General features: G+C 45.3%; 1 protein-coding gene across 1 annotated transcript in view; it reads left to right on the forward strand.

Moving 5' to 3' along the window:
- Positions 1-25,352, forward strand: part of LOC137367122 (intron Large complex component GCFC2-like) — an 85,849-nt gene that overhangs the window by 18,661 nt on the left and 41,836 nt on the right. Inside the window, exons 4-7 of the mRNA XM_068028559.1 lie at positions 9,292-9,519; positions 11,482-11,582; positions 13,782-13,900; positions 23,583-23,766. Of these exons, the coding sequence (XP_067884660.1) occupies positions 9,292-9,519; positions 11,482-11,582; positions 13,782-13,900; positions 23,583-23,766 (632 nt within the window). The remainder of the gene's footprint in view (positions 1-9,291; positions 9,520-11,481; positions 11,583-13,781; positions 13,901-23,582; positions 23,767-25,352) is intronic.

A 25,352-nucleotide genomic window follows, 5' to 3' on the forward strand; every position in this document is an offset into this window, starting at 1 on the left:
GATTAAGGAAAATCCCAAGGCTTTTAATATGTATATAAAGAGCAAGAGGGTAACGAGGGAAAGGGTTGGCCCACTCAAGGACAGAGAAGGGAATCTATGTGTGGAGCCAGAGGAAATGGGCGAGGTACTAAATGAATACTTTGCATCAGTATTCACCAAAGAGAAGGACTTGGTGGATGATGAGCCGAGGGAAGGGAGTGTAGATAGTCTCAGTCATTGCATTATCAAAAAGGAGGAGGTGTTGGGTGTCTTGCAAAGCATTAAGGTAGATAAGTCCCCAGGACCTGATGGGATCTACCCCAGAATACTGAGGGAGGCAAGGGAAGAAATTGCTGGGCCCTTGACAGAAATCTTTGCATCCTCATTGGCTATAGGTGAGGTCCCAGAGGACTGGAGAATAGCCAATGTTGTTCCTTTGTTTAAGAAGGGTGGCAAGGATAATCCAGGAAATTATAGGCCTGTGAGACTTACGTCAGTGGTAGGGAAATTATTAGAGAGGATTCTTCGGAACAGGATTTACTCCCATTTGGAAACAAACAAACTTATTAGCGAGAGGCAGCATGGTTTTGTGAAGGGGAGGTCATGTCTCACTAATTTGATTGAGTATTTTGAGGAAGTGACGAAGATGATTGATGAAGGAAGGGCAGTGGATGTTATCTATATGGACTTTAGTAAAGCCTTTGACAAGGTCCCTCATGGCAGACTGGTACAAAAGGTGAAGTCACACGGGATCAGAGGTGAGTTGGCAAGATGGATACAGAACTGGCTCAGTCATAGAAGACAGAGGGTAGCAGTGGAAGGGTGCTTTTCTGAATGGAGGGATGTGACTAGTGGTGTTCCGCAGGGATCAGTGCTGTGACCTTTGCTGTTTGTAGTATATATAAATGATTTGGAGGAAAATGTAGCTGGTCTGATTAGTAAGTTTGCGGACGACACAAAGGTTGGAGGAGTTGCGGATAATGATGAGGATTGTCAGAGGATACAGCAGGATATAGATCGGTTAGAGACTTGGGCGGAGAAATGGCAGATGGAGTTTAATCTGGATAAATGTGAGGTAATGCATTTTGGAAGGTCTAATGCAGGTGGGAAGTATACAGTAAATGGCAGAACCCTTAGGAGTATTGACAGGCAGAGAGATCTGGCCGTACAGGTCCACAGGTCACTGAAAGTGGCAACGCAGGTGGATAAGGTAGTCAAGAAGGCATACGGCATGCTTGCCTTCATCGGTCGGGGCATAGAGTATAAAAATTGGCAAGTCATGCTGCAGCTGTACAGAACTTTAGTTAGGCCACACTTAGAATATTGCGTGCAGTTCTGGTCGCCACACTACCAGAAGGACGTGGAGGCTTTGGAGATGGTACAGAAGAGCTTTCCCAGGATGTTGCCTGGTCTGGAGGGCATTAGCTATGAGGAGAGGTTGGATAAACTCGGATTGTTTTCACTGGAACGATGGAGGTGGAGGGGCGACATGATAGAGGTTTACAAAGTTATGAGCGGCATGGACAGAGTGGATAGTCAGAAGCTTTTTCCCAGGGTGGAAGAGTCAGTTACTAGGGGACATAGGTTTAAGGTGCGAGGGGCAAAGTTTAGAGGGGATGTGCGAGGCAAGTTCTTTACACAGAGGGTGGTGAGTGCCTGGAACTTGCTGTCGGGGGAGGTGGTGGAAGCAGGTCCGATCGCGACATTTAAGAGGCATCTTGACAAATACAGGAATAGGATGGGAATAGAGGGATACGGTCCCCGGAAGTGCAGAAGGTTTTAGTTTAGGCAGGCATCAAGATCGGCGCAGGCTTGGAGGGCCGAATGGCCTGTTCCTGTGCTGTATTGTTCTTCGTTTCTATACTGTATACCTGTATTCTATGTAAAGAGGGAGAAGCAGGCCTGATCGATGGATCACCTGTCGAAAAACAATCTCCCTACTGCATAACATTTTGCTATATTGAGATTTGGAGTGTGAGAAAAGCCACCACCTGGTATGGAATTGATATTAATTCTTTGACAGACTTGGGCTTTAATATGTGTAATGCTTAGAAAACTGACTAAATAGTTAAACTATATACTGCTCTGAAATAGTTATCTCTTTGCAGTTGTATCATGTCTAAAAACACCAAAACAAAGATGCCCACTTTCAAATGGTATTGAAGTGATGCGGTCACATTGTGGCTTTGGTGTCAGACTAACCAGGCAGTTTTTGTGCATTCACATCCCACTTGATTTCAGTAAATCTGTTTTGTTTTTTGAGCCAGTCACACAAATTACCATGAAAGCCTGCAGATTGTTGTAAAAAATGCAATAATATCCTTCAGGGAAGGGAACTTTCCATCCCTACGTGATCTTTATACCAGTCCCACACGATGTGAGTGACTTATAATGCCCTCCGAAGCGGCCTGGCATGCTGCTCGGTTGTTTTGCTACAATTGCTTCAGGGCAACTATCTGAAAACAAATATTAATAGGAAAATGGTAAATCTCATTGTGTAGCACTTCTGGCAATCAGAAATGTGCGGGAGTTTTGAAACTTGACCGAAATTCTCAGTTACATTCACTCCTAACTGCTGGCTGACGGTGTGCAAATTTTTCTGAAATTCACTGTACAAAAACCTCACAGCCGTCTCTCCTTCATGCATCAAAAACAGGATGTGGCTGTAGCAAGGAACAAAATGCACCCAAACCAACCCAGTATCAATATCCTGGCACCAAGAATTGGTAGAACTGTGGCTATGATGTTAAATTTGTTTGTTTTGGGTGGGATTTTGAGACTGAGGGAGAAGGCTACCAAGGAGTAACAGTGAGATTGGGTTGAAATGTCTGTTTATAAATGTGTGAAGCATCAACAAGGTTGGGAAATTGAAGCACTAGTTATTATGGGAAGCCATGGGGTCACTTCTTTAATCAAAATTTGGCCTTCGACTGAAGTTGGACTGTAAGCTAAAGATGCTGGATATCAATATTGGAGGAGAGATGAAACGAAAAGGGCTCAAGATTAACTAAAAGCATTAGAACAAAGGGATATGATCTAACGTGTTCAGATTGGACTCGATTGAATTACTAAAGAAATAAAAATTGCTTGTCCATTATACATCACTAAATAGCAAAAAAAAAATACTGAAACTTCTGGATAATTCAGAGGTTTACAGAAGTAATGGGTAGTAATTAGTATGGGAGGGTCTTTAAGGAACGTTTGAGAGGTAATTGGTAAGAAGATAATTGGTGGCCAAAATGGGAAGGGTTCATAGATTCCATTCAATTCTGTTTATTTAGTCAGCATGTTACAAATCCAGTGAAGAAAGATGCAGTCCTAGACGTGGTTCTGGTTAATTAACCTGGGACAAATAAGGAACCTGAAGATAAGGGAACATTTAGGGGGCATTGATCATTACATCATTAGAATTGCACTTAAATTGAAGAAAACATGGAGTCAAATACCAAGATTTTGGATTGGGGAAAAAATCCAAATTTTAGAGGGATTGCAGCACAGCTTAATGGACAGAAAAATTTGCAGGTAAAATAGCAGTTCAGAAGTGGCAAGTATTTATGCACAAGGTGAGTAGGGTGCAGATTAGTAACATTCTGATCAGTAGTAAAGGGTGTAAGATGTAACCTTCTACCCATTGATAGTTTACTCTACTGTGAGAATATTAGAATTACGAGAAATAATGAGACAACACTCAAAGCCCAAGTTAAACACTAATGTCTTTACGAGGTTTGATAGGAATAACAGTGAACAATACAATACGCCCATTAGCAATACGCCCGTTCATCACAAGTACGTTACAAGGAGTTATACATATGATCACCCAGCGAGAGGTCACCTCCCTGCCTATCATTCTCTTCAGTAGCTGACCAAGTTGCTTGGCTTAAGCACCGAACCATTCTTCACAAGAATTTTTATACCTTTCTTTCCAAGGTGGGCAGGATGCTTCATTGACAATTTCTACTGTCCCACCAACACCCACCTTAAGCTGCAGTTTTCCAATGCGACAGTTAATTCTTTCTTCAAACTATGATATTGGAGACTGCCTTGACGACCAGCATATATTTGCATTTCCTTCAGTAATTTTGGGTTGCATTTTGTTATGGCGATGGGCCGGAAGGCAGAAGGAGACCCTTGCCTTGGCCCTCCATCAGACCCCCGAAGCCATTTAGCTGCCAGCAGCCAATTAACTGCCCGCTGTCAAGGATGCCGTCCCTTTATGGAATGAGCTGCCGGCCATTCGGAAGACTACTGGGAGCAGTGGCGACTGCTGGTACTGCAGGAGGCCTTGGAGCATGGAGGATGTCTGGGACCCTGGGAAAGGTCAGTGGATCGGAGTTGCCAGGGCCATTCAGACAAGCCTCGGTGACGGGGTGGTTGGTGGGGGTGGGGGGAGGAGAATGGAGAATGGGGAGATGTGGTTGAGGGTGGGATAGTCTCTTCCTGGGGGGCAATGCTCACCAGTGGGAGGGCCCTCCAGGGACTCTGGATTGCCCCCAAAGAAGGGATCCCCTGATCCCACTAGAAGGCTGCAAGCTAGAGACTACTTTAAGGATAACAATAGTGAACACTTGGAAACAAATGTCAATGTGGATTTGGAATGGGCAAGTTATACTTGACAAAACTAGTTGAATTCCTCAAGGAAATTATTGAACAAATAGACAAATGGTTGTAGTATATTAGGACTTTCAAAAATGAGGTTGGTAAAGTACTATGTGAGAAATTTGATGCAAACCTTCAGATCTGTGATATTTAAAAGATAAATGGTGGTATATGGAGAGAGGGATAGCTGAAGAATGGAATGCAGAGAGTAGCAGTAAATGGCTGTTTCTCAGATTGACTTTATATAGTGTGTCCCGGCGTCTGTATGGGGTTGCTTGTTCTGATTTATAACTGATGTGGACACGGGCACAAAGGGACAAAGATTAAAACTTGGTTTTGACATGGAACTAATGGGACATGGCAAACTGGGGAAGATTTCAGGAAGATGTAGATAGATAAAGAAGTGGGTTCAGTGTAGATAAGTGTAAAGTTGAATAAGATCAGCAAATGGAAATATAACCTAAATGGTAAACAGATAAAAAGGGGTAAAAGTGGAGGTTTAAGTAGGGGAATGGGGAAAGATTCTTTTTATTGGCTGTGACTTGGTAGTAAGGGGGCATAAACTTAGACTTAGTTGTAACAGCATACAAGGGCATGATCGAAGAAATTAGAAAATTTTAACGGCAATAAGATCAGGGAAATGAGATTTGGCTGAATAGGCCCAGTGAAACAAGCAATGTGGGTTAACTGGCTGGCTGTGCTGAAATTTTTTACTTGAGTCCGTGAACTCGTTCATCAGGATCAAGATAGAATCATAGAAAGTTTACGACACAGAAAGAGGCAACTTGGCCCACCGTGTCTGTGCTGGCCGAGAAAAGAGCCACCCAACATAATCCCACCTTCCAGCATTTGGACTGTGGCCCTGCAGGTTAGGGCATTTGAGGTACTTATCCAGACACCTTTTAAATGATTTGAGAGATTCTGTCTCTACTGCCCTTCCAGGCTCCCACCACCCTCTAGGTGAAAATTCTTTTCCTTATCTCCCCTCTAATCTTTCTACCAATCATTATAAATCTATGCCCCCTAGTCACTGACTTCTCAGCTACGTTCTCCACTCTATCCAGGCCCTCTCAATTTTGTACATTTCAATCAAATCCCCCCCTCAGCCTTCTCTGTTCCAAGGAGAACAACCCCAGCCTATCCAATCTTTCCTCATAGCTGCATTTTTCCAGTCCTGGTAACATCCTCGTAAATCTCCTCTGTACCCTCTCTAGTGCAATTACATCCTTTCCGTAATGAGGTGACCAGAACTGCACACAGTACTCAAGTTGTGGCCTAACCAATGAGTTATACAGTTCCAGCATAACCTCCCTGCTCTTATATTCTATACCTCAGCTAATAAAGAAAAGGATTCCATATGCCTTCTTAACCACCTATTGACCTGTCCTGCTACCTTCAGGAATATGTAAATATTCACTCCAAGGTCCCTCACTTCCTCTACATCTCTCAGTATTTTCCCATTAATCGTGTATTCCTTTGCTTTGTTTGACCTCCCCAAATGCATCACCTCACACTTCTCCAGGTTGATTTCCATTTGCCACTTTCTGCCCATCTGACCAGACCATCAATGTCTTCCTGCAATCTGGAGCTATCCTCCTCACTATCAACCACATGGCCAATCTTTGTGTCATTGGCAAACTTCTTGATCATGCCCACTACATTTATGTCCAAATTGTTAATATATACCACAAAAAGCAGGGGATCCAGTACTGAGCCCTGTGGAACGCCACTGGAAACAGCCCTTCTGTCGCAAAAACACCCGTCAATAATTTCCTTTTATTTCCTAACACTGAGCCAATTTTGTATCCACCTTGCTACATTTCCCTGGATCCCATGGGCTTTTGTTTTTTTAACCAGTCAGCCACGTGGGACCTGGTCAAAAGCCTTGCTGAAATCCATGTAGACCACATCAACTGTACCATCCTCATCTATCTTCCTTGTTACTTCTTCAAAAAATTCGATCAAGTAAGTCAGACAAGATCTTCCCTTAAATACATACTGCTACCACCCTTGCTTAATCTTTGACCTTCTAAGTGACAGTTTATCCTGTCTCTCAATAGATTCCAATAATTTGCCCACTATTGAGGTTAGACTGAGTGGCCTGCAATTATTCAGTCTATCCCTTGCTCCTTTTTAAACAGAAATACAACATTAGCAGTCCTACAATCCTCTTGTATCCAGTGAGGACTGGAAAATGCTATTTCCTCTCTGGCTTCCTTTAACAGCCTGGGGTACATTTCATCCAGCCCTGGTGATTGATCAACTTTCAAGAATGCTAATCCCATCAATACTTTAATGACAGCAATTTACAGTTCCAAACCAAACTTAACAAGTTCTTACTATAAAATGGTCTGGGTTTGACTGATTTGCAGATGCCTAACAGATTGGCTATCATGCTGTTACCTTCTCTGTCATCCCCAAAGCTCAGCATGCTCTGGTCACTACAACTGATTTGATTGGTGTATTTCCCAGGCTCCTTCTGAGCATGGTTTTTCCGTTCGACTCCGTTGTCCGCAGCTTCCATGCTGCAGCTCTCAGAGGCTGAGTTGGGGCTGGCGGACCTGTCGGCTGCTGGAGTAGGTTTGGAGTTGCAGGTGAGTCGCCATTTGTGGCTGTGTCCAGGTCTAGCCCCAGCGGCAGCCAGAAGCAGAAACGGTTGCTGCTTCTGCTCCTGATTGTCCTCCTCACTGGATTTGCTCGTTCTGTGACAGAAATTCCACTTCGAACTCTTTGGGAACATTTGAAAGACAATCACAGGCCGAATGTGGCAGCCTTCACTCAGAGGGTTGTGCATCTTTGGAATTCTCTACCCCGAAGGGTTGTGGATGCTCCATTTCTGAAAATTTTTAATGCTGAGATAGATATGGGGAGTGTGCGGGTAAGTGGAGTTTTTTTTTTTACAGATACAGCACTGAAACAGGCCCTTCGGCCCACCGAGTCTGTGCCGACCATCAACCACCCATTTATACTAATCCTACATTAATCCCATATTCCTATCACATCCCCACCTGTCCCTATATTCTCCTCCCACCTACCTATACTAGGGGCAATTTATAATGGCCAATTTACCTATCAACCTGCAAGTCTTTTGGTGGTGGGAGGAAACCGGAGTACCTGGCGAAAACCCACGCAGACACAGGGAGAACTTGCAAACTCCACACAGGCAGTACCCAGAACTGAACCCGGGTCGCTGGAGCTGTGAGGCTGCGGTGCTAACCACTGCGCCACTGTGCCGAGTTGAAGCAGATGATCAGCCATGTATTGAATAGCAGATCAGGCCCGAGGGGCCTTTTGGACTACTGCTGCTCTTTCTTATGTTCTTATGTAAAACACTGCTGTCCATATCCTAATTCGCACCAAATCCTGTTTACCCATCACCCCTGTGCTCACTGACCTGCATTGGCTGCTGGTCCACCAATGCCTAAAATTTAAAATTCTCATCCTCAGGTTAAATCCTTCCATGGCCTTGAATCTCTCTACTACTGTAACTTCCTCCAGCCCTACAACCCACCGACAACTCTGTGTTCTTCCAATTCTGACCTCTTGTGAATCCCTGATTTTTTTCCCTCTGCCATCAACATCTGTGCATTTAGCCATATAAGCCCTTATCTCTAGATTTTTCTCCACAAACTTGTTTGCCCCTCCACCTCTCTGTCCTCCTTTTAGTTGCAACTTAAAACCTACTTCTGTGACCAAACATTTGGTTACATGTCCTAATGTCTCCTTTTTTGGCTCAATGTCAGTATTAGTCTGATTATGTTCCTGTGAAGTGCCTTGGGATTTTTTACTCTGTTAGAGGAGCTATATAAATGCAAGCTGTTATTCTATAACCTGGATAAGTAGTGCACCCCTAGTTCACTGTGAAAGATGGGAGAACATAAATTATATTGATGTTCTCTGTCGTCAGGATTGGTTAGTGCTTTATATTTTGCTGCAATTTGGTCCAATGAAAATAATTTACAATATAAATAAATCTTTCAGAAGTTATAACTTATAAAAGTGAAAGAGCATAGCCTGAGTGATTGCATTCGGTTAATGGTTATAGCATGCTTCAGCTGATTGAGTGTGTTCAAGCAAGAATGTCACCATAATAAAAACAAGAAATGCTGGAACCACTCAGCAGGTCTGGCAGCATCTGTGAAAAGAGAAGCAGAGTTAACGTTTCGGGTCAGTGACCCTTCTTCGGAATGTCACCATGATCTTTTAAACAAAAGTACAGATTTGTGACCAAAATATGAGCCAAAGGAACTAGAGTCATAGAGAGATACAACACTGAAACAGGCCCTTCGGCCCACCGAGTCTGTGCCGACCATCAACCACCCATTTATACTAATCCTACATTAATCCCATATTCCCTACCACATCCCCACCTTCCCTCAATTCTCCTACCACCTACCTATACTAGGGGCAATTTACAATGGCCAATTTACCTATCAACCTGCAAGTCTTTGGCTGTGGGAGGAAACCGGAGCACCCGGCGGAAACCCACGCGGTCACAGGGAGAACTTGCAAAGTCCGCACAGGCAGTACCCAGAACCGAACCCGGGTCGCTGGAGCTGTGAGACTGTGGTGCTAACCACTGCGCCAATGTGCCGCCCAAAACCAACTAAAGTCCTTGTTGTTTGTTTTTAGCTTTAAAATGTTGCACTTTGAACCTTTTTACACATAGCAGTATTTTTTGATGCTTGTCCTCACTATATGTTCTGTTCAGTGCAGGTGAGATTCCAGACGCTAGGTACATCCAAGCTGCCCGTAAAAAGCGACAGGTAGCCAGAGCCCAGGCTGACTTCATTCCCCTTCATTCGTTAGGAAGAGATGATATTTCAGTGCCTAACTTGAATGAAGAAGATCTAATTAATGATGATGAGCTTGACAATCATGAGAGGAGAATAGACTTCACCAAGCTACTGAAAACACAAAGACAGAGAATGGCAGAAGAAATTGGTAAGACTCCGGTTCCACATAATGCCATGTCTGCAAATGGTAAGGGCAGTTAAAGAAAGAAAGTGATTCACAGCCAGTAGAGTACCTTTTGATGTTTACCCACTGATGTAACGTAGGGAAATGTGGCAACCAAATTGCGCACATGAAGGTCCCATAAACAGCAGTGACCACGTAATCCGTGATTTCTTTTCTTGGTAGACTGATTGCTTTATCAATCACAATTAACACCAACCATGGTCTAATGGTTTTTGAGTCTGGTGTACAAGAACCCAGAGTAATGAACTGAAATTCATTAATAAGCTGTAAATCCCAAAGCCTGAAGGAGCTGACTTTTTTAAATATCCGGCTCTGAAAGTCAAGATGACATCTTGGTATTTTACCAAGTGGAGCTGATCCAAAGATTTCATTCTGCAAGTCCGGCGAGATGCAAGTTGGACATGTTTTTACGGATGTTTGCAATATTGCATTGTGTGGTTGCTATCTTGTGACCCATCCCCGACCCACTGTTATTTTTATTCCCTTCTTCAAACACTTGCAACATGCAATTTACAAGAGGCCATGGCAGGAAGGTTGGTAACCAGAGGACACAGATTTAAGGTAATTGGCAAAAGACCTGGAGGTGAGATGAGAATTAATTTTATACAGCAAGTTATGATGATCTAGAATGCACTGCCTGAAAGGGTGGTGGAAACAAAGTCAATGGTAACTTTCAAAGGAAATTGGATATATACTTGACAAAGAAAATTTTGCAGGGCTATGTGGAAAGGTCAGAGGACTAATTGGATAGCTCTTTCAAAGTGCCAGCACAGGCATGATGGGCCAAATGGCCTTCTTTTATGCTGCATGATTCTATGTCCATTCACCTCCCTGAGTAACAATTGACTCTGCAGTAACAGATTCAATCCAGCACCAGTACTATCCTGTAACCTAACTCCACCAATGTGTTTTGCAATACCATTTCAGATTCCCTGGATATGGTATTTGTGGATTGCTAAATCTGTATACAAAGGATAGCATATGGTGTCAGGTAGTCTTTGCAACTGGCTGCCTAGTTTCAGAAGTTATGTTGCATTGCAAAGTGGGAGCAAATTGTATACAGACAAATCTGATTGATCACCTTTCTGGATTTTGAGGCTAATAAGCTCGCTGCTAGTTGGGACCCTAGTGCTTACTTTATTTGGAAGTTCATCTTACAGTGACTTTTGTTGCTAATCTATGCTATATTTTCCTGGTCAAGTTGCATTATTTTTTAAAAACAAATTGTTCTCAGAATGAGGATGATGCTGGAACTGCCTTGTCTATAGTCCATTTCTAATGGCCTTGAGAAGGTGGATCTTCTTGAATCGCTACATTTGTTGTGATGGCACTCGCACTGTGGTGTTAGGTAGGAAATTCAACACATTGAGCCTGTGATGATAGGGATATATGTCCATTTGAGGATAGCACGTGACTTGGGGGTGATGGAAATCATGGAACTTGGACTGGGGAAATATAGCATAGATTAGCAGCTAAAGTCACTGCAAGATAAACTTCCAGGTAAAGTAAGCACAGGGGTCCCAACTAGCTGCTAGCTCATTAACTTCAGAATCCAGAAAGGTGATTGAAATTTTCAGAAATCGATTATTTCCCTTGGCTGGGGAATCTAGAATCAGGGGTCATAGTCTCAGGATGAGGGGTCGGCCATTTAAGACTGAGATGAGGAGATAATACTGACAGGGTTATGAATCTTTGGAAGTCTCTACCGCAGAAAGCTGTGGATAGTAAGTCATTGAGTATATTTAGGTTTGGTTGTGAAGGGAATCAAGGGGTATGAGGATAAGGCAGCAAAGTGAAGTTGATGTAGAAGTTTAGCCATGACTTTAATGAACAACAGAGCAGGCTCTAAGAACCGTATGGGTTACACCTGCTCCTATTTCTTGTGCTGTTATTAACTGCGATAATTTATAACCTTGATAATTTCAGGTGTAAATGAAAGTGATGATGAGAGTTTAAAAGGTGAAGAAGAGGATGATGATCAGAAACTATGGGAGCAGCAACAAATCAAAAGAGTAAAAGTATTTCAGGTAAGGCTTTGATGCATTTGTATTCTGCAGCTAATTAGAATGGACTTACTTCAAGCCCCTTCCTTATCGTCTCTTACTATATGCAGATCCAAAATGAAGAAGAATATTAAAGAGCATCCCAATGGCCCCTGTCCACACTAACCAGAACTCAGGTGAAATGATTGTGATTCTGGTTAGCATATGGAGTTTTCAAGTACTCAGATGGGAGTTATTGTGCACAAATTGGCTGCCATGTTTCGTACATTACAACAGTAACTACACTTCAGAAGTACTTCATTGGATGTGAGGTGGTCGTGAAAGGCGCTATGTAAATGCAAGTCCTTTTTAAAAATAAAGTAACATAAATAGGGCCAAATTTTATGAATTGTGGAATTCTTGCCTCCTGTCTGTTTACATCCTCATGCAAACCAAACACAACCAGAATGAGGGCTTTCACTTGAGCCCATTGCTATGAATTTGCAGTGACTGAGCTCAAATCGACTTAAGTGTTACGACCTGTCAAAGCCCCCAATCAAAATATACGATTCTGATTGTGGTGGGACCAACGCACCGTTAATTCAATCCTGTCGCTGCACAGATCGGCTAACATATCATTTTAAAATTTCCAAATTCAAGAAAGACCCAGCCAAATTGTACCATCTATTAACCCCCGAATGGGGCTAACCAAACCAGGTGTCTTTAAATCAACGAATTATTTTAATTAGAAGAACTAAATTCTTAAAGGCGATGGAGATATAAACAACATTTAAAATAGAAAAAATTAGAGTCCTTGTAAATTTACAGTCCAATGTTGCTTGAAGTCCTTACAGAATGTTGCAGCAAATTTACAGTCCAATGTTGTTTGAAGTCCTCACAGAATGTTGCTTTCTTTCTGCAGCGAATTTCAACAATTAATGACTTGCAAACTCTTTCAATGGAATCAAGCTGACTGAATTTTTGAGGGATAAAAGATTGTCACAGTCTAACTTCCCTTTCTTCAATTTAAATTACCAGAGATCTCTGTTTAGGCTTGACTTTTTTAGAATTTTGAGAGATAATAATTAAACAGACTGAACTCCCCATCCTTCAGTTTAAGTGGTTGAGAGTTCGTTCTTCAGGTGCCCACACCAGCTGTGTCTGTATGTCTCCATCTGTGTTCTGTTAGAACAAACTGGTCTTTACTAAAAGCCAGTTCAAAACTGAATTGTAACAAATGTTTCACGTGAGACTCACTCCCAGTGGCTGTTTCTATGGTAACAAGAATGCACCCTTTGAATTGCAGTCTCCAAATGGCTGTTTCTAAGGCAACAAAAATGCACCTTCCTATAACTCCTGAGGCTTGCTGGTTCTTAAAGCAATATTGATCCCTTGCAAGTCTTAAAGGCACACCGCATATTCCGAAAAAAAAACTACAGGATCATGACATAAGTGATACACAGGTTAGACTCCAGTGACATAACAGCAGGGCAGACAGGTTCCAGTGGCACTCCTTGGTGTTGCTGAACTGAGCTCCCTCTCTTCAGCATCCCAGAATTTACTTTGAGTACATCTCTCTTTTTCGCCTCCACACCTTTTGATGCTGAATTACATTAAACTTCAAAATATTGGAAAATAGAACAAAAAAGTGCCAAAAATCAAAATTCTTTGGGTGACATGCCTTCAGACTTGCCCTAGGAAATTTTTATATCATTAGTACTCTATTTCTCTTTAAGACTGTCTAAATTCAACACTGCAAAATGTCACTTCTGTGGACATTCATTTCCCCCCCTTATTGCGTATAGCTGCAGCTGAAGTCATGAGAACGTCATGTCCCACTGTGCTCCTATTATCATTGCTTCTTTTTGTAAGTTATATGTGGTGATAGTGGTTTCATTTTACTCGAAAACAACTGAATTATGGAATGCCATCCCAAAATATTAATCAAAATCTTGAACATCAATGAAATGAAAAGTTATTTAATGAATTGTTACCTTGAGGTAGTGGTCTTGTTCATTGACTTTTGTTCAGGGCTGTTTTTCAGTTGAACATTGTTTTGAAGTTATCAGTTTTTTTTTGGGCTGTCAGCTTTTTTGAAGTTGTCAGTCAGTTTTTCCAAGTATAAATACTATTTTACATTTTGTTTAGTTTCAGAAATGGTATTGCTGTTCATCTGTTTAAAATATAATTTTAATACATAATTCTCTCTCGCCTTTTTTAATGAAATGAAAGTTTTTTCCTCAGCCACCAGGTATCGAGACAGCCAGTCAGCCGAGTACACTCATTATGAGCACAATGTTGGAAACCTGGAAAAAACTGCCACCAATCAATTTGGAAATTGTCAAGAAGCGATTGACCATTAGGTATGTTAGGTTTTGCTTTATAATTTATAGTTAACTATTTTTAAAAAGCACTCACTGATATATATTGCACATTGTACTGTTCAAAATTTTAAAAAGGTTTTTGCATTATTATAAATGGCAATGAAATGAATTTAAAGGATTGGGCACATAATTCCCTCCCTTTCTTTCATTCATTTTCTGCGAGCCCCTCTTCTTCCGAAGACTGCGGCACCATGCTGGAATACAGTAACATGGCTGCCAGAACCCTGTGGTATCCCGCTCGATTGGCCATTCTCATCTGTAAAGCTAGATAGGGAGTGCCTGCAGGTTATTTTACTGTGGGAAGCATTACAGCATGTACTTGCCCTCTACTGACATCCAAGCCTATGAACTTTCAACAAAGTTCACTGTACAACAATTGGGAGACAGCGCTCTTGTTGATTTTAGCCCTGCTTAACCCAGAGGTGCTGAGGCCAGTGGTCCAATTGTAATCCGCCAACTTGATAGACCGCAAGTCCAACATGGGACCTACTTGGTACACGAGGTTCTGCAATTCACTGTCTCAGCTTTAGAGAAAGACTTGCATTTATATAGCACCTTCCACGATTGCACATTGTCACAAAGTGCTTTACAGCCATTGCATACTTTTGAAGTGTAATCACTGTTGTAAGAAATGTGGTTTCTAATTTGCGCACAGCAAGGCCCCACAAACAGCAATGAGATAATTTTCAGACAATTTGTTTTGCTTATGTTGGTTGAGGGATAAATATTAGTCAGGACACCAGGGAGAACTTCCCTGCTCTTCTTTGAATCATGCCATTGGATCTTTTACGTGCACCTGCGAGAACAGATGGGGCTTTGCCTTAACGTCTCATTCAAAAGACAGCACTTCAGAAAGTGCAGCGGTTCCTCAGAACAAAGGTGAAATGTCATACTCAAATATCTGGAGTAGGTCTTGAACCCACAACATTCTGACTGGGGCAAAGTGCTACCACTGAGCCAAGGTTCAGGGCCACTTGCAACATAGGCTAGAATTTTCCACCCCTGCCCCCTGGGAACAGGCTGGGAGGTGTAAAACTGAATGGGAGGCTGGGGGTGGCACTGTTCCTGTCATCTACCCACTTCCGTTGCTATTTTACCAGCGGCAGGGAAGGTGGCGAACTCCAGGCCTGCCCGAGGCTGATTGGGGCCCTTAACTGGCCAATTAATTGCCACTTAAGGGCCTCCTCCTCCCACTGCTGGTATCTTACCAGTGGCAGACAGGCACTTCACTGAGAAAGCTGCCCACTTATACCTGGTGGCCTCTTTATGGGCTGGGGAAGGCCTCCTAATCGGGCACCCTGTGCCGCACGGAGGGCACCCCTCGCAGCACGGGCCACCCCCACTAAAACTAGCCACTTGCCCTAGACCCCGACCCCCACCCCCTCACCAGCTGATTGTCCCCAGCAAGGCCTGAACCTCACTTAACCTCCTGAAGGGCGATGTCCATAGTCCTCTTCTGGCTGGGTGCAGTCCCAGCAGTGGCCACTGTTCCCAGTGGCGCTGCTGGGACAGAGGAGCAGCCGGCTCTCTTCCAGCAGCTCTTGGAGGCAGGATTTCCTGCCGCCAGGCAGAAGTCCTGACCAAGACCAATTAAGGGCCTGGGCCACACAAAATTGCTGCATGGTTTCCAGGCCCAGCAGAGGTGGGCTCTCCTGATCTTTTAGCCAGTGGGCAGGGCCACCACCTCAACATAAAATTCCGGCCATCATTTCTTGTTATGTTCCTGAAACTGTGTTCACATGTCGTATACATTAATGGACAGGGTTCCTAGTTAAAAGTCATACTTTTCAAGAGCAGTTAATGTGCAACACTAACAATTGGATTGTGTTTTACTGAAAATTTTACTGTCAAGTGACAACCACATTTTTAAAATTTCATTAATGCTTGCAAAACATTTCTTTCATAGATTTTAAGTGAAGAAACTGGACTTTTTACACTCATTCAATAATCCTTAAGCCAGTCATATGCCATTATGTTTTAGCTTGATAAGCTAGGCAACGCTATTGTCTGTTCAATTCCATCTGTTTCTCTTGTGTCTGATTTTTATTTTTTGTTGATAACATTTAATGGGACAAAACTTGAACAACTTATATAGCACCCTTAATGTAATAAAACGTCCCAAGGTACTTCACAGGAGCATATAAAACAAAATATGACACCAAGCCATAAAAGGAGATATTAGGGCAGATGACGAAAAGATTGGTCAAAGAGGTAGGTTTTAAGGAGTGACTTAAAGGAGGAAAGTGAGGTAGAGAAGCGGAAGGTGTAGGGAGGGAATTCCAGAGCTTAGGGCCTAGGCAACTGGAGGCATGGCCACCAATGGTGGAGCAATTAAAATTTGGGATGCTCAAGAGGCCAGAATTAGGAGGGTTGTGTGACGGGGGAGATTCAAGAGATAGGAAAGGGCGAGGCCATGGAGGGATTTGAAAACAAGGATGAGAATTTTTAAGTCAAGGTGTTGCTTGACTGGGAGCCAATGTAAGACAGCAAGCACAGGGATGATAGGTACATAGCACGGTGCGAGTTAAGATACAGGCAACAGCGTTTTGAATGACCTCGGATTTACAAATGTTAGAATGCAGTAGACCAGCCAGGAGTGCACTGGAATAGTCATGTCTAGAGGTAGCAAAGGCATGAATGATGGTTTCAGCAGCAGATGAGCTGAGATGGGGTAAAGTCAGGCGATGTTACAGAGGTGGGAATTACAGAGGTCTTATTGATGGTGTGATTATGTAGTCGGCATCGGGTTCAAATATACCAGGGTTACGAACAGACTGGTTTAGTCTCAGACTGTTGCCAGAGAGAGATGGAGTCGGTAGCTAGGGAACAGAGTTTGAAGTGGGGACTGAAAATAATGCCTTCCGTTTCCCAGTATTTAATTGGAGGAAATTTCTGCTCATCCAGTACTGGATGTCAGATAGGCAGTCTGATAATTTAGCAACAGTGGAGGAGTGGCAAGAGTGGTGGTGAGGTAGATCTGGATGTTGTCAGCATACATGTGAAAACTAATGCCGTGCTTTCAGATGATGTTGCCAGGGGGAACATGTAGATGAGAAATCGGAGGTGGCAAGGATAGATCCATGAGGGACACCAGACGTAACGGTGGGGAGTAGGAAGAGAAGCCATTGCAAGTGATACTCTGACTATGACTAGATTGATAAGAATGGAACCAGCTGAAAGCAGTCCCACCCAGCTGGATGACAGTGGAGAAGTGTTGGAGGAGGATGACATGGTCAACCATGTCAAAGGCTGCAGACAGGTCAAGAAGGATGAGGAGGGATAGTTTACCTTTGTCACAGTCACATAAGATGTCATTTTTGACTTGCAGATGAGTCGCTTTGGTACTGAGGCAGTGGCGGAAACCTGATTGGAGGGATTCAGACATGGTGTTCCGGGAAAGATGGGCACGGATTTGGGAAGTGACAACACACTCAAGGACTTTGGAGAGGCAAGAGTGGTTGTAGATGGGAGAGTTGTTTGCAAGGACGGTGAAGTCAAGGGTTGGTTTTTTCAGAGGGGTGATGACGGCAGCTTTAAGAGAGAGAGAGAGGGACAACACCTGAATAGGGAGAACCGTTGACAATATTGGCTAACATGGGGACCAGGAGGGGAAATTGGGTGGTCAGTAGTTTAGTGGGAATAAGATCGAGGGAGAAGGAGGTGCGTCTCATGGACAAAATATGCTCTGACAGAACATGAGGGAAAATAGGAGAGAAACTAGAGAAAGATGCGAGTTCAGGACAAGGACAGTGGGGGAGCTTTGGAGGAAGTTTGGTGAGCTAGTGGAAGGGAGGGATGTGGCAGGACCTGGAACTTTATACTGTAAAACCGTTTATACTGTTTAAAAAAAAACAACTTATGTCTAATATTTGTATTTATAATGCAGCACAGTAAGATACATTGATTAATTCCAGATCAAAGGGTTAGAGTTATAAAGAGAGATTAATAAAAGACTAGCAGGTTGTTAGGTAAATTGGCCATTATAAATTGCCCCTAGTGTGGGTAGGTGGTAGGAGAATTGAGGAAAGGTGGGGATGTGGTAGGGAATATGGGATTAATGTAGGATTAGTATAAATGTGTGGTTGATGGTTGGCACAGACTCGGTGGGCCGAAGGGCCTGTTTCAGTGCTGTATCTCTCTATGACTCTATTAGCTACCCCCTTGCTTGAAAAGGGAGGACAAAGCAGTGATCTGGCAGAAGTGCTTAAGATCTAAGAACAAGGGGTCATAGTTTGATTAAGGACAGGAAAAATAAGTGGGTAATATGGTTAAAATTTCCAGTCTGCCAGCAAAGATGGTGGAACAATAAACTATGATCGGGTTCAAGAAGGAACTAGACAAGTTCCTGTAAGCAAATAGGATTCAGAATTGTTAGATTTAAAAATACATCAAGGATATCTTGTGGGAAGTTGGATGGAAGCCAGTGGTCCACTCTTGTTTGATATTGTTTAGTTTAGTTTAGAGATACAGCACTGAAACAGGCCCTTCGGCCCACCGAGTCTGTGCCGACCATCAACCACACATTTATACTAATCCTACACTAATTCCATATTCCTACCACATCCCCATCTGTCCCTATATTTCCCTACCACCTACCTATACTAGGGGCAATTGCTAATGGCCAATTTACCTATCAACCTGCAAGTCTTTGGCATGTGGGAGGAAACCAGAGCACCTGGAGGAAACCCACGCAGACACAGGGAGAACTTGCAAACTCCACACAGGCAGTACCCAGAATTGAACCCGGGTCGCTGGAGTTGTGAGACTGCGGTGCTAACCACTGCGCCACTGATATTGTACAATGTAATCCTAAATGTCTATTGACTATTCTAGAATTTTTTTTTATTCATTCATGGGATGTGGGCGATGCTGGTCAGGCCAGCATTTATTGCCCATCCTTAATTGCCCTTGAGAAGGTGGTGGTGAGCTGCCTTCTTGAACCTCTGCAGTCCATTTGGGGTAGGTACACCCACAGTGCTGTTAGGAAGGGAGTTCCAGGATCTGTGGGACAGCTCTCCCAACTTTGGCACAAGCCCCCAGATGTTAGTAAGGAGGACGTTGCAGGGTCGACAGGGCTGGGTTTGCCATTGTCTTTTCCCATGCCTCGGTCGATGCCGGATGGTCCGTCCGGTTTCATTCCTTTTTATTAACTTCGTAGCGGTTAGGTGCAACTGAGTGGCTTGCTAGGCCATTTCAGAGGGCATGTAAGAGTTAACCACATTGCTGTGTGTCTGGAGTCACATGTAGGCCAGACCAGGTAAGGACAGCAGATTTCCTTCCCTAAAGGACATAAGTGAACCAGATGGGTTTTTACAACAATCGACAATGGTTTCGTGACCATCATTAGACTGGCTTTTAATTCCAGATTTATTAATTAAATTCAAATTCCACCGCCTGCTGTGGTGGGATTCGAACCCATGTCCCCAGAGAAATACCCTGGGTCTCTGGGTTACTAGTCCAGTGATAATACCACTACGCCACCACCTACCCCATAGTCTATTGCCTTTGGCCATTGTCTTATAAAAGTCATGAAACTGTTGCTCACTTTGGAGGCAGTTGAGTTAAAAGACACCTGTCAAATCTCTATGCATTGTGTATGTATAGGACATTGTTATATTTTTCCCTCTGAGTTTCCCCCAAACCCTACTCTGGATTGTAGTACTCAGCTGCAGCCCATTGGTATCTTTACATAAGCAAATACTGCTTAGTAATGTTAATGGTACACATGACTACTTTAACTAACACTCTTGCCTCTGAGTCAGAAGATTGTGGATTCAAGCCCCACTGCAGTACTGGAGCATATGGTCTAGATTCACTCCACATGATGTCAAGAAATGACTGAAGGCACTGGATACCGAAAAGACGATGGGCCCTGACAACGTTCCGGCAATAGTACTGAAGACTTGTGCTCCAGAACTAACCATGCCCCTAGCCAACACTGGCATCTACCTGGCAATGTGGAAAATTGCCCAGGTATGTCCTGTACACAAAAAGCAGGACAAATCCAACCTGGCCAATTACCGCCCCAACAATCTAATCTCGATCATCAGCAAAGTGATGGAAGGGGTTGTTGACAGTGCTATCAAACGTCAGTTGCTCAGCAATAACCTGCTCAGTGACAGTCAGCTTGGGTTCCAGCAGGGCCACTCAGCTCCTGACCTCATTAAAGCCTTTGTCCAAAAATGGACAAAAGAGCTGACCTCCAGAGGTGAGATGAGAGTGACTGCCCTTGACATCAAGGCAGCATTTAACTGGGTATCACATCAAGGAGCCCTAGTAAAACTGGAGTCAGTGGGAATCGGGAGGAATACTGTCTGCTGGTTGGAGTCATACCTAGCACAAAGGAAGATGGTTGTGTTTGTTGGAGGTCAATCATCTCAGCCCAGGATATCACTGAAGGAGTTCCTCGGGGTTGTGTCCTAGGTCCAACCATCTTCAGCTGCTTCATCAATGACCTTCCCTCCATCATAAGGTCAGAAGTGGGGATGTTTGCTGATGATTGCACGATGTTCACCATTCATGACTCCTCAGATACTGAAGCAGCCCATGTGCACATGCAGCAAGACCTGGACAATATCCAGGCTTGGGCTGATAAGTGGCAAGTAACATTCACGCCACACAAGTGCCAGACAATGACCATCTCAAACAAGAGAGAATCTAACCATCTCCCCTTGACATTAAATGGCATTACCATCACTGAATCCCCCACCATCAACATCCTAGGGCTTACCATTGACCAGAAACTGAACTGGGCCAGCCACATAAATACTGTGGCTTCAAGAGCAGGTCAGAGGCTGGGAATTCTGTGACGAGTAACTCACCTTCTGACTCCCCCAAAGCTTGTCCACCATCTACAAGGCACAAATCAGGAGCGTGATGGAATATTCTCCACTTGCTTGGATTGGTGCAGCTCCAACAACACTCAAGAAGCTCCACACCATCCAGGACGGAGCAGGCAGCTTGATTGGCACCCCATCCATCACCTTCAACATTCATTCCCTTCACCACTAATGGCAGCAGTGTGTAGCATCTACAAGATACACTGCAGTAACTCACCAAGGCTCCTTAGATAGCACTTTCCAAACCTGCAACCTCTACCACCTAGAAGGACAGGGCAGCAAATGCATGGGAACATCACCACCTGCAAGCTCCCCTCCAAGTCCTACACCATCCTGATTTGGAATTATATCGCTGTTCCTTCACTGTCACTAGGTCAAAATCCTGGAACTCCCTTCCTAACAGCACTATGGGTGTACCTACATCCCAAGGACTGCAGCAGTTCAAGAAGGCAGCTCACCTTCTCAAGAGCAATTAGGGATGGGCAATAAATGCTGGGCTAGCCATTGACGCCCACATCACATAAACAAATATGAAAAAGACTGACACCAGTGCAGTACTGAAGGAGTGCTCTATTGTCAGAGGTGCTGTTTTTCACACACAACTATGAAACCAAGGCCCAGGCTGTCTTTAAAAGTTCCCATGACACTATTTAACCTTCAACCAATGCTATCAAAAACAGATTATCTGGTTGATTTACTCATTTGCTTTTTGCGAGACCTTGCTGTGTGCAGAATGGCTGCTGTGTTTGCCTACATAATGGTGACTAAAGTTCCAAGAAAGTAATTCATTGGCTGCAAAGTGCTTTGAGACATCCAAAGGACGTGAAAAGTGCAAATTTTTTCTTCATTTAAAAAAAAATCCAGTATCTTGAGAGGGTTTTGCTGTATTAATATTGGATGTGTACAGAAAAATGGGTGTGGCATTTGGAAAGCACCTGTATGATTGTTAGGTCCTGTTGCAATACTTTCTCCTCTTTTTGGTTATTCTACATCTTGGAAACTTTATTTGGCTCCATGAAATGTAATTAAGAGAAATCAAAACCCTGACAATATATAACCACTATAATTGAAAGAATAAAAATAAAGTGTGAGAGAGAAACTACTGGTACATGTGATGTAAGAACATTTGAATCTGACACCAAATATGGTTACAATGTAATCCTTTCACAGTGTTCAACCAAGTCTTTGACGCATGCAATGTCATAGAGAGATACAGCACTGAAACAGGCCCTTCGGCCCACTGAGTCTGTGCCGAACATCAACCACCCATTTATATCAATCCTACATTAATCCCATATTCCCTACCTTCCCTTGATTCTCCTACCACCTACCTACACTAGGGGCAATTTACAATGGCCAATTTACCTATCAACCTGCAAGTCTTTGGCTGTGGGAGGAAACCGGAGCACCCGGCGGAAACCCACGCGGTCACAGGGAGAACTTGCAAACTCCGCACAGGCTGTAGCCAGAACCAAACCCAGATCGCTGGAGCTATGAGGCTGCAGTGCTAACCACTGCGCCACTGTCTTTAAGCAGTGGGCATACAGAAAAAAAACAGCTCCAACAACACTCAAGAAGCTCGACACCATCCAGGACAAAGCAGCCCACTTGATTGGCACATCATTCACAAACATTCACTCCCTCCACCACCAACGCACAGTGGCAGAAGTGTGTACCATCTACAAGATGCACTGCAGCAATGCACCAAGGCTCCTTCAACAGCACCTTCCAAACCCACGACCTGTACCAACTAGAAGGACAAGGGCAGCAAATGCATGGGAACACCACCACCTGCAAGTTCCCCTCCAAGTCACACACCATCCTGACTTGGAACTATATCACCGTTCCTTCAATGTCGCTGGGTCAAAATCCTGGAACTCCCTTCCTAACAGCACTCTGGGTATACCTACCCCACATGGACTGCAGCGGTTCAAGAAGGCAGCTCACCACCACCTTCTCAAGGGCAATGAGGGATGGGCAATAAATGCTGGCCTGGCCAACGACGCCCACATCCCATGAATGAATAAAAAAAAATAAATGCAATTACCCTGTTTTTCTTCTGGGTAGAGAGATGACTTTCACCGATCCTTTATATCCCTACTGTACAAATTGTGAAAGAAAACTCTATCTTTATAGGCCTCTTGTCACGCACACTGTCCCTGACGATTCATTATGTCCGGATAAGAGTTTGTTGTAAACAAGATCCCCAGAAATGAGGCAGTTCCTGCAAAACACCAGATGCCAACACATTTAGAATCCTGGCCCATTGTTCCGTTTTCTATTGCTATCTTGGGCCCATTGTATTGACAGTTTAATCAAACCGACATGAACTTCCACCACTTGCATTTTCTGCAGACGGTAAACACACTCAGCTAAATTATGTCCTGACACATTAAGCCTGAAAGGATCCTGGGAACCACTTTATTATTACCATTATTTCTAGCTACAGTCCATTACTATCCATAAGCCATTTATAAGTAAAAAGAGACCAAAAAACTTTAATCATGTGAGAGTAAACCAAATCTTAAATTTGACGTATATCGTGAATAGGCTGTCTTACAGTGGGAAAAGAAAATTAGTTAATTTCTTTCCTATATTTAATAATTTATGCGTTGGCTTGGGATATTTTGCTTTTGTAAGCTGTCTGCAGATGTGAGAAGAAGATGTAATTTTTGGAGCTATAAAACAGAAACTTCTTATGAAGTAGAAATCACATTTAAAGGCCAGGAATTTATCCGGGCGGTGAGGGTCTCCATAGCCAGCAAAAACGCCTCTTCTGTGGGGGGCCCGCTGAATCAAATGTCAATTAGACACTGAACTAGACAGCAGCAGGCTTTCCACGGGATCAAGGATCCCGGCGATGGAAGTCCTGCCCTCTTAGAAATGTTTGTCAATCAGAGGCTGGCAGCTCTTCAACTGAGTAGCGCCACTGCAGAGGCGGTCGTTGCTGCTGCTGGAGCACCCACCCACCTGAGGCCCAGAAACGGCGCTGGACCCAGGCCACAGGTAGATCAGGACAGGAAGGGTCTCACGGGGGAAGGCGGTGTAGGGGAAGTCGGCAGCAAGGGCGCGTGTGGGTGTGTTGGGCGCACCTCTTCCCCAATCCTTCGTTTAGTGCCCCCCACCCCCCCCCCCCCAGAGCTGGCAAGCAACCCGCACGGTTTTTCTTGCCATGTTCCCAATGCGGCAACAGGCCCTCCTGCTGCTTGGCTAATTGTGGCAGCAGCAGGATGAGGTCCTTAATTGAGCACTATTGCCCACTTAAGGGCCTCAATTGGTGGCAGGGCGGGAAGGCCATTCACAGGCCATAGAGCATAAAATTCCTCCCTCCCCCCACCCCCCCCCCATCTCCCCCCCCCCCATCATCTTCCCCCCCCATCTTCCCCCCCCTCCCTTCCCCCCCCTCCCTTCCCCCCCCTCCCTTCCCCCCATCCCTCCCCCCATCCCTCCCCCCCTCCCTTCCCCCCCATTTCCCCCCCCATTTCCCCCCCCATTTCCCCCCCCATTTCCCCCCCCATCTCCCCCCCCATCTCCCCCCCTTCCCTTCCCCCCCCTTCCCTTCCCCCCCTTCCCTTCCCCCCTTCCCCTCCCCCCTTCCCCTCCCTTCCCCCCCCTCCCTTCCCCCTCCCTCCCCCTCCCTTCCCCCTCCCTCCCCCTCCCTTCCCACCTCCCTTCTCCCTCCCTCACCCTCCCTCCTCCCCACTCCCCTCCCCTCCTCCCTCCCCACTCCCTCCCCTCCTCCCTCCCCACTCCCCTCCTTCCTCCCCTCCCCTCCTCCCTCCCCCTTCCCCTCCTCCCCCTCCCCCTCCCCTCCCCTCCCTTCCCCACCCTGCCTTCCCCCCTGCCTCCCTCTCCCTCCCTTCCCGCCTCCCTCTCCCTCCCTTCCCGCCTCCCTCCTTCTCCCTCCTTCTCCCTCCCTTCCTCCCTCCCTTTCCTCACCCCCCCTCCCCATCCCCCCTCCCTCCTCCCCTCCCCATCCCCCCTCCCTCCTCCCCTCCCCATCCCCTCTCCCTCCTCCCCCCCTTCCTCCTCCCCCCCTTCCTCCTCCCCTCCTCCCTCCTTCCCCTCCTACCTCCCTCCCCCTCCCTCCCTTCCCCTCCCCCTTCCCTCCCCCCTCCCTCCCTTCCCCTCCCCCTTCCCCTCCTCTCTTCCCCTCCTCCCTCCCCTCCCCTCTCCCCCCCCCGTCTCCTCTTCCCCCCCCCCCCTCCCGTCTCCTCTTCCCCCCCCCTCCCGTCTCCTCTTCCCCCCCCCCCCCTCCCGTCTCCTCTCCCCCCCCCCCCCCCTCCCGTCTCCTCTTCCCCCCCCCTCCCGTCTCCTCTTCCCCCCCCCCTCCCGTCTCCTCTTCCCCCCCCCCTCCCGTCTCCTCTTCCCCCCCCTCCCGTCTCCTCTTCCCCCCCCCCTCCCGTCTCCTCTTCCCCCCCCCTCCCGTCTCCTCTTCCCCCCCCCCCCCTCCCGTCTCCTCTTCCCCCCCCCCCTCCCGTCTCCTCTTCCCCCCCCCCCTCCCGTCTCCTCTTCCCCCCCCCCCTCCCGTCTCCTCTTCCCCCCCCCCCTCCCGTCTCCTCTTCCCCCCCCCCCTCCCGTCTCCTCTTCCC

This window comes from Heterodontus francisci, chromosome 3, assembly GCF_036365525.1.
Source record: "Heterodontus francisci isolate sHetFra1 chromosome 3, sHetFra1.hap1, whole genome shotgun sequence".
Lineage (NCBI taxonomy): Eukaryota > Metazoa > Chordata > Chondrichthyes > Heterodontiformes > Heterodontidae > Heterodontus > Heterodontus francisci.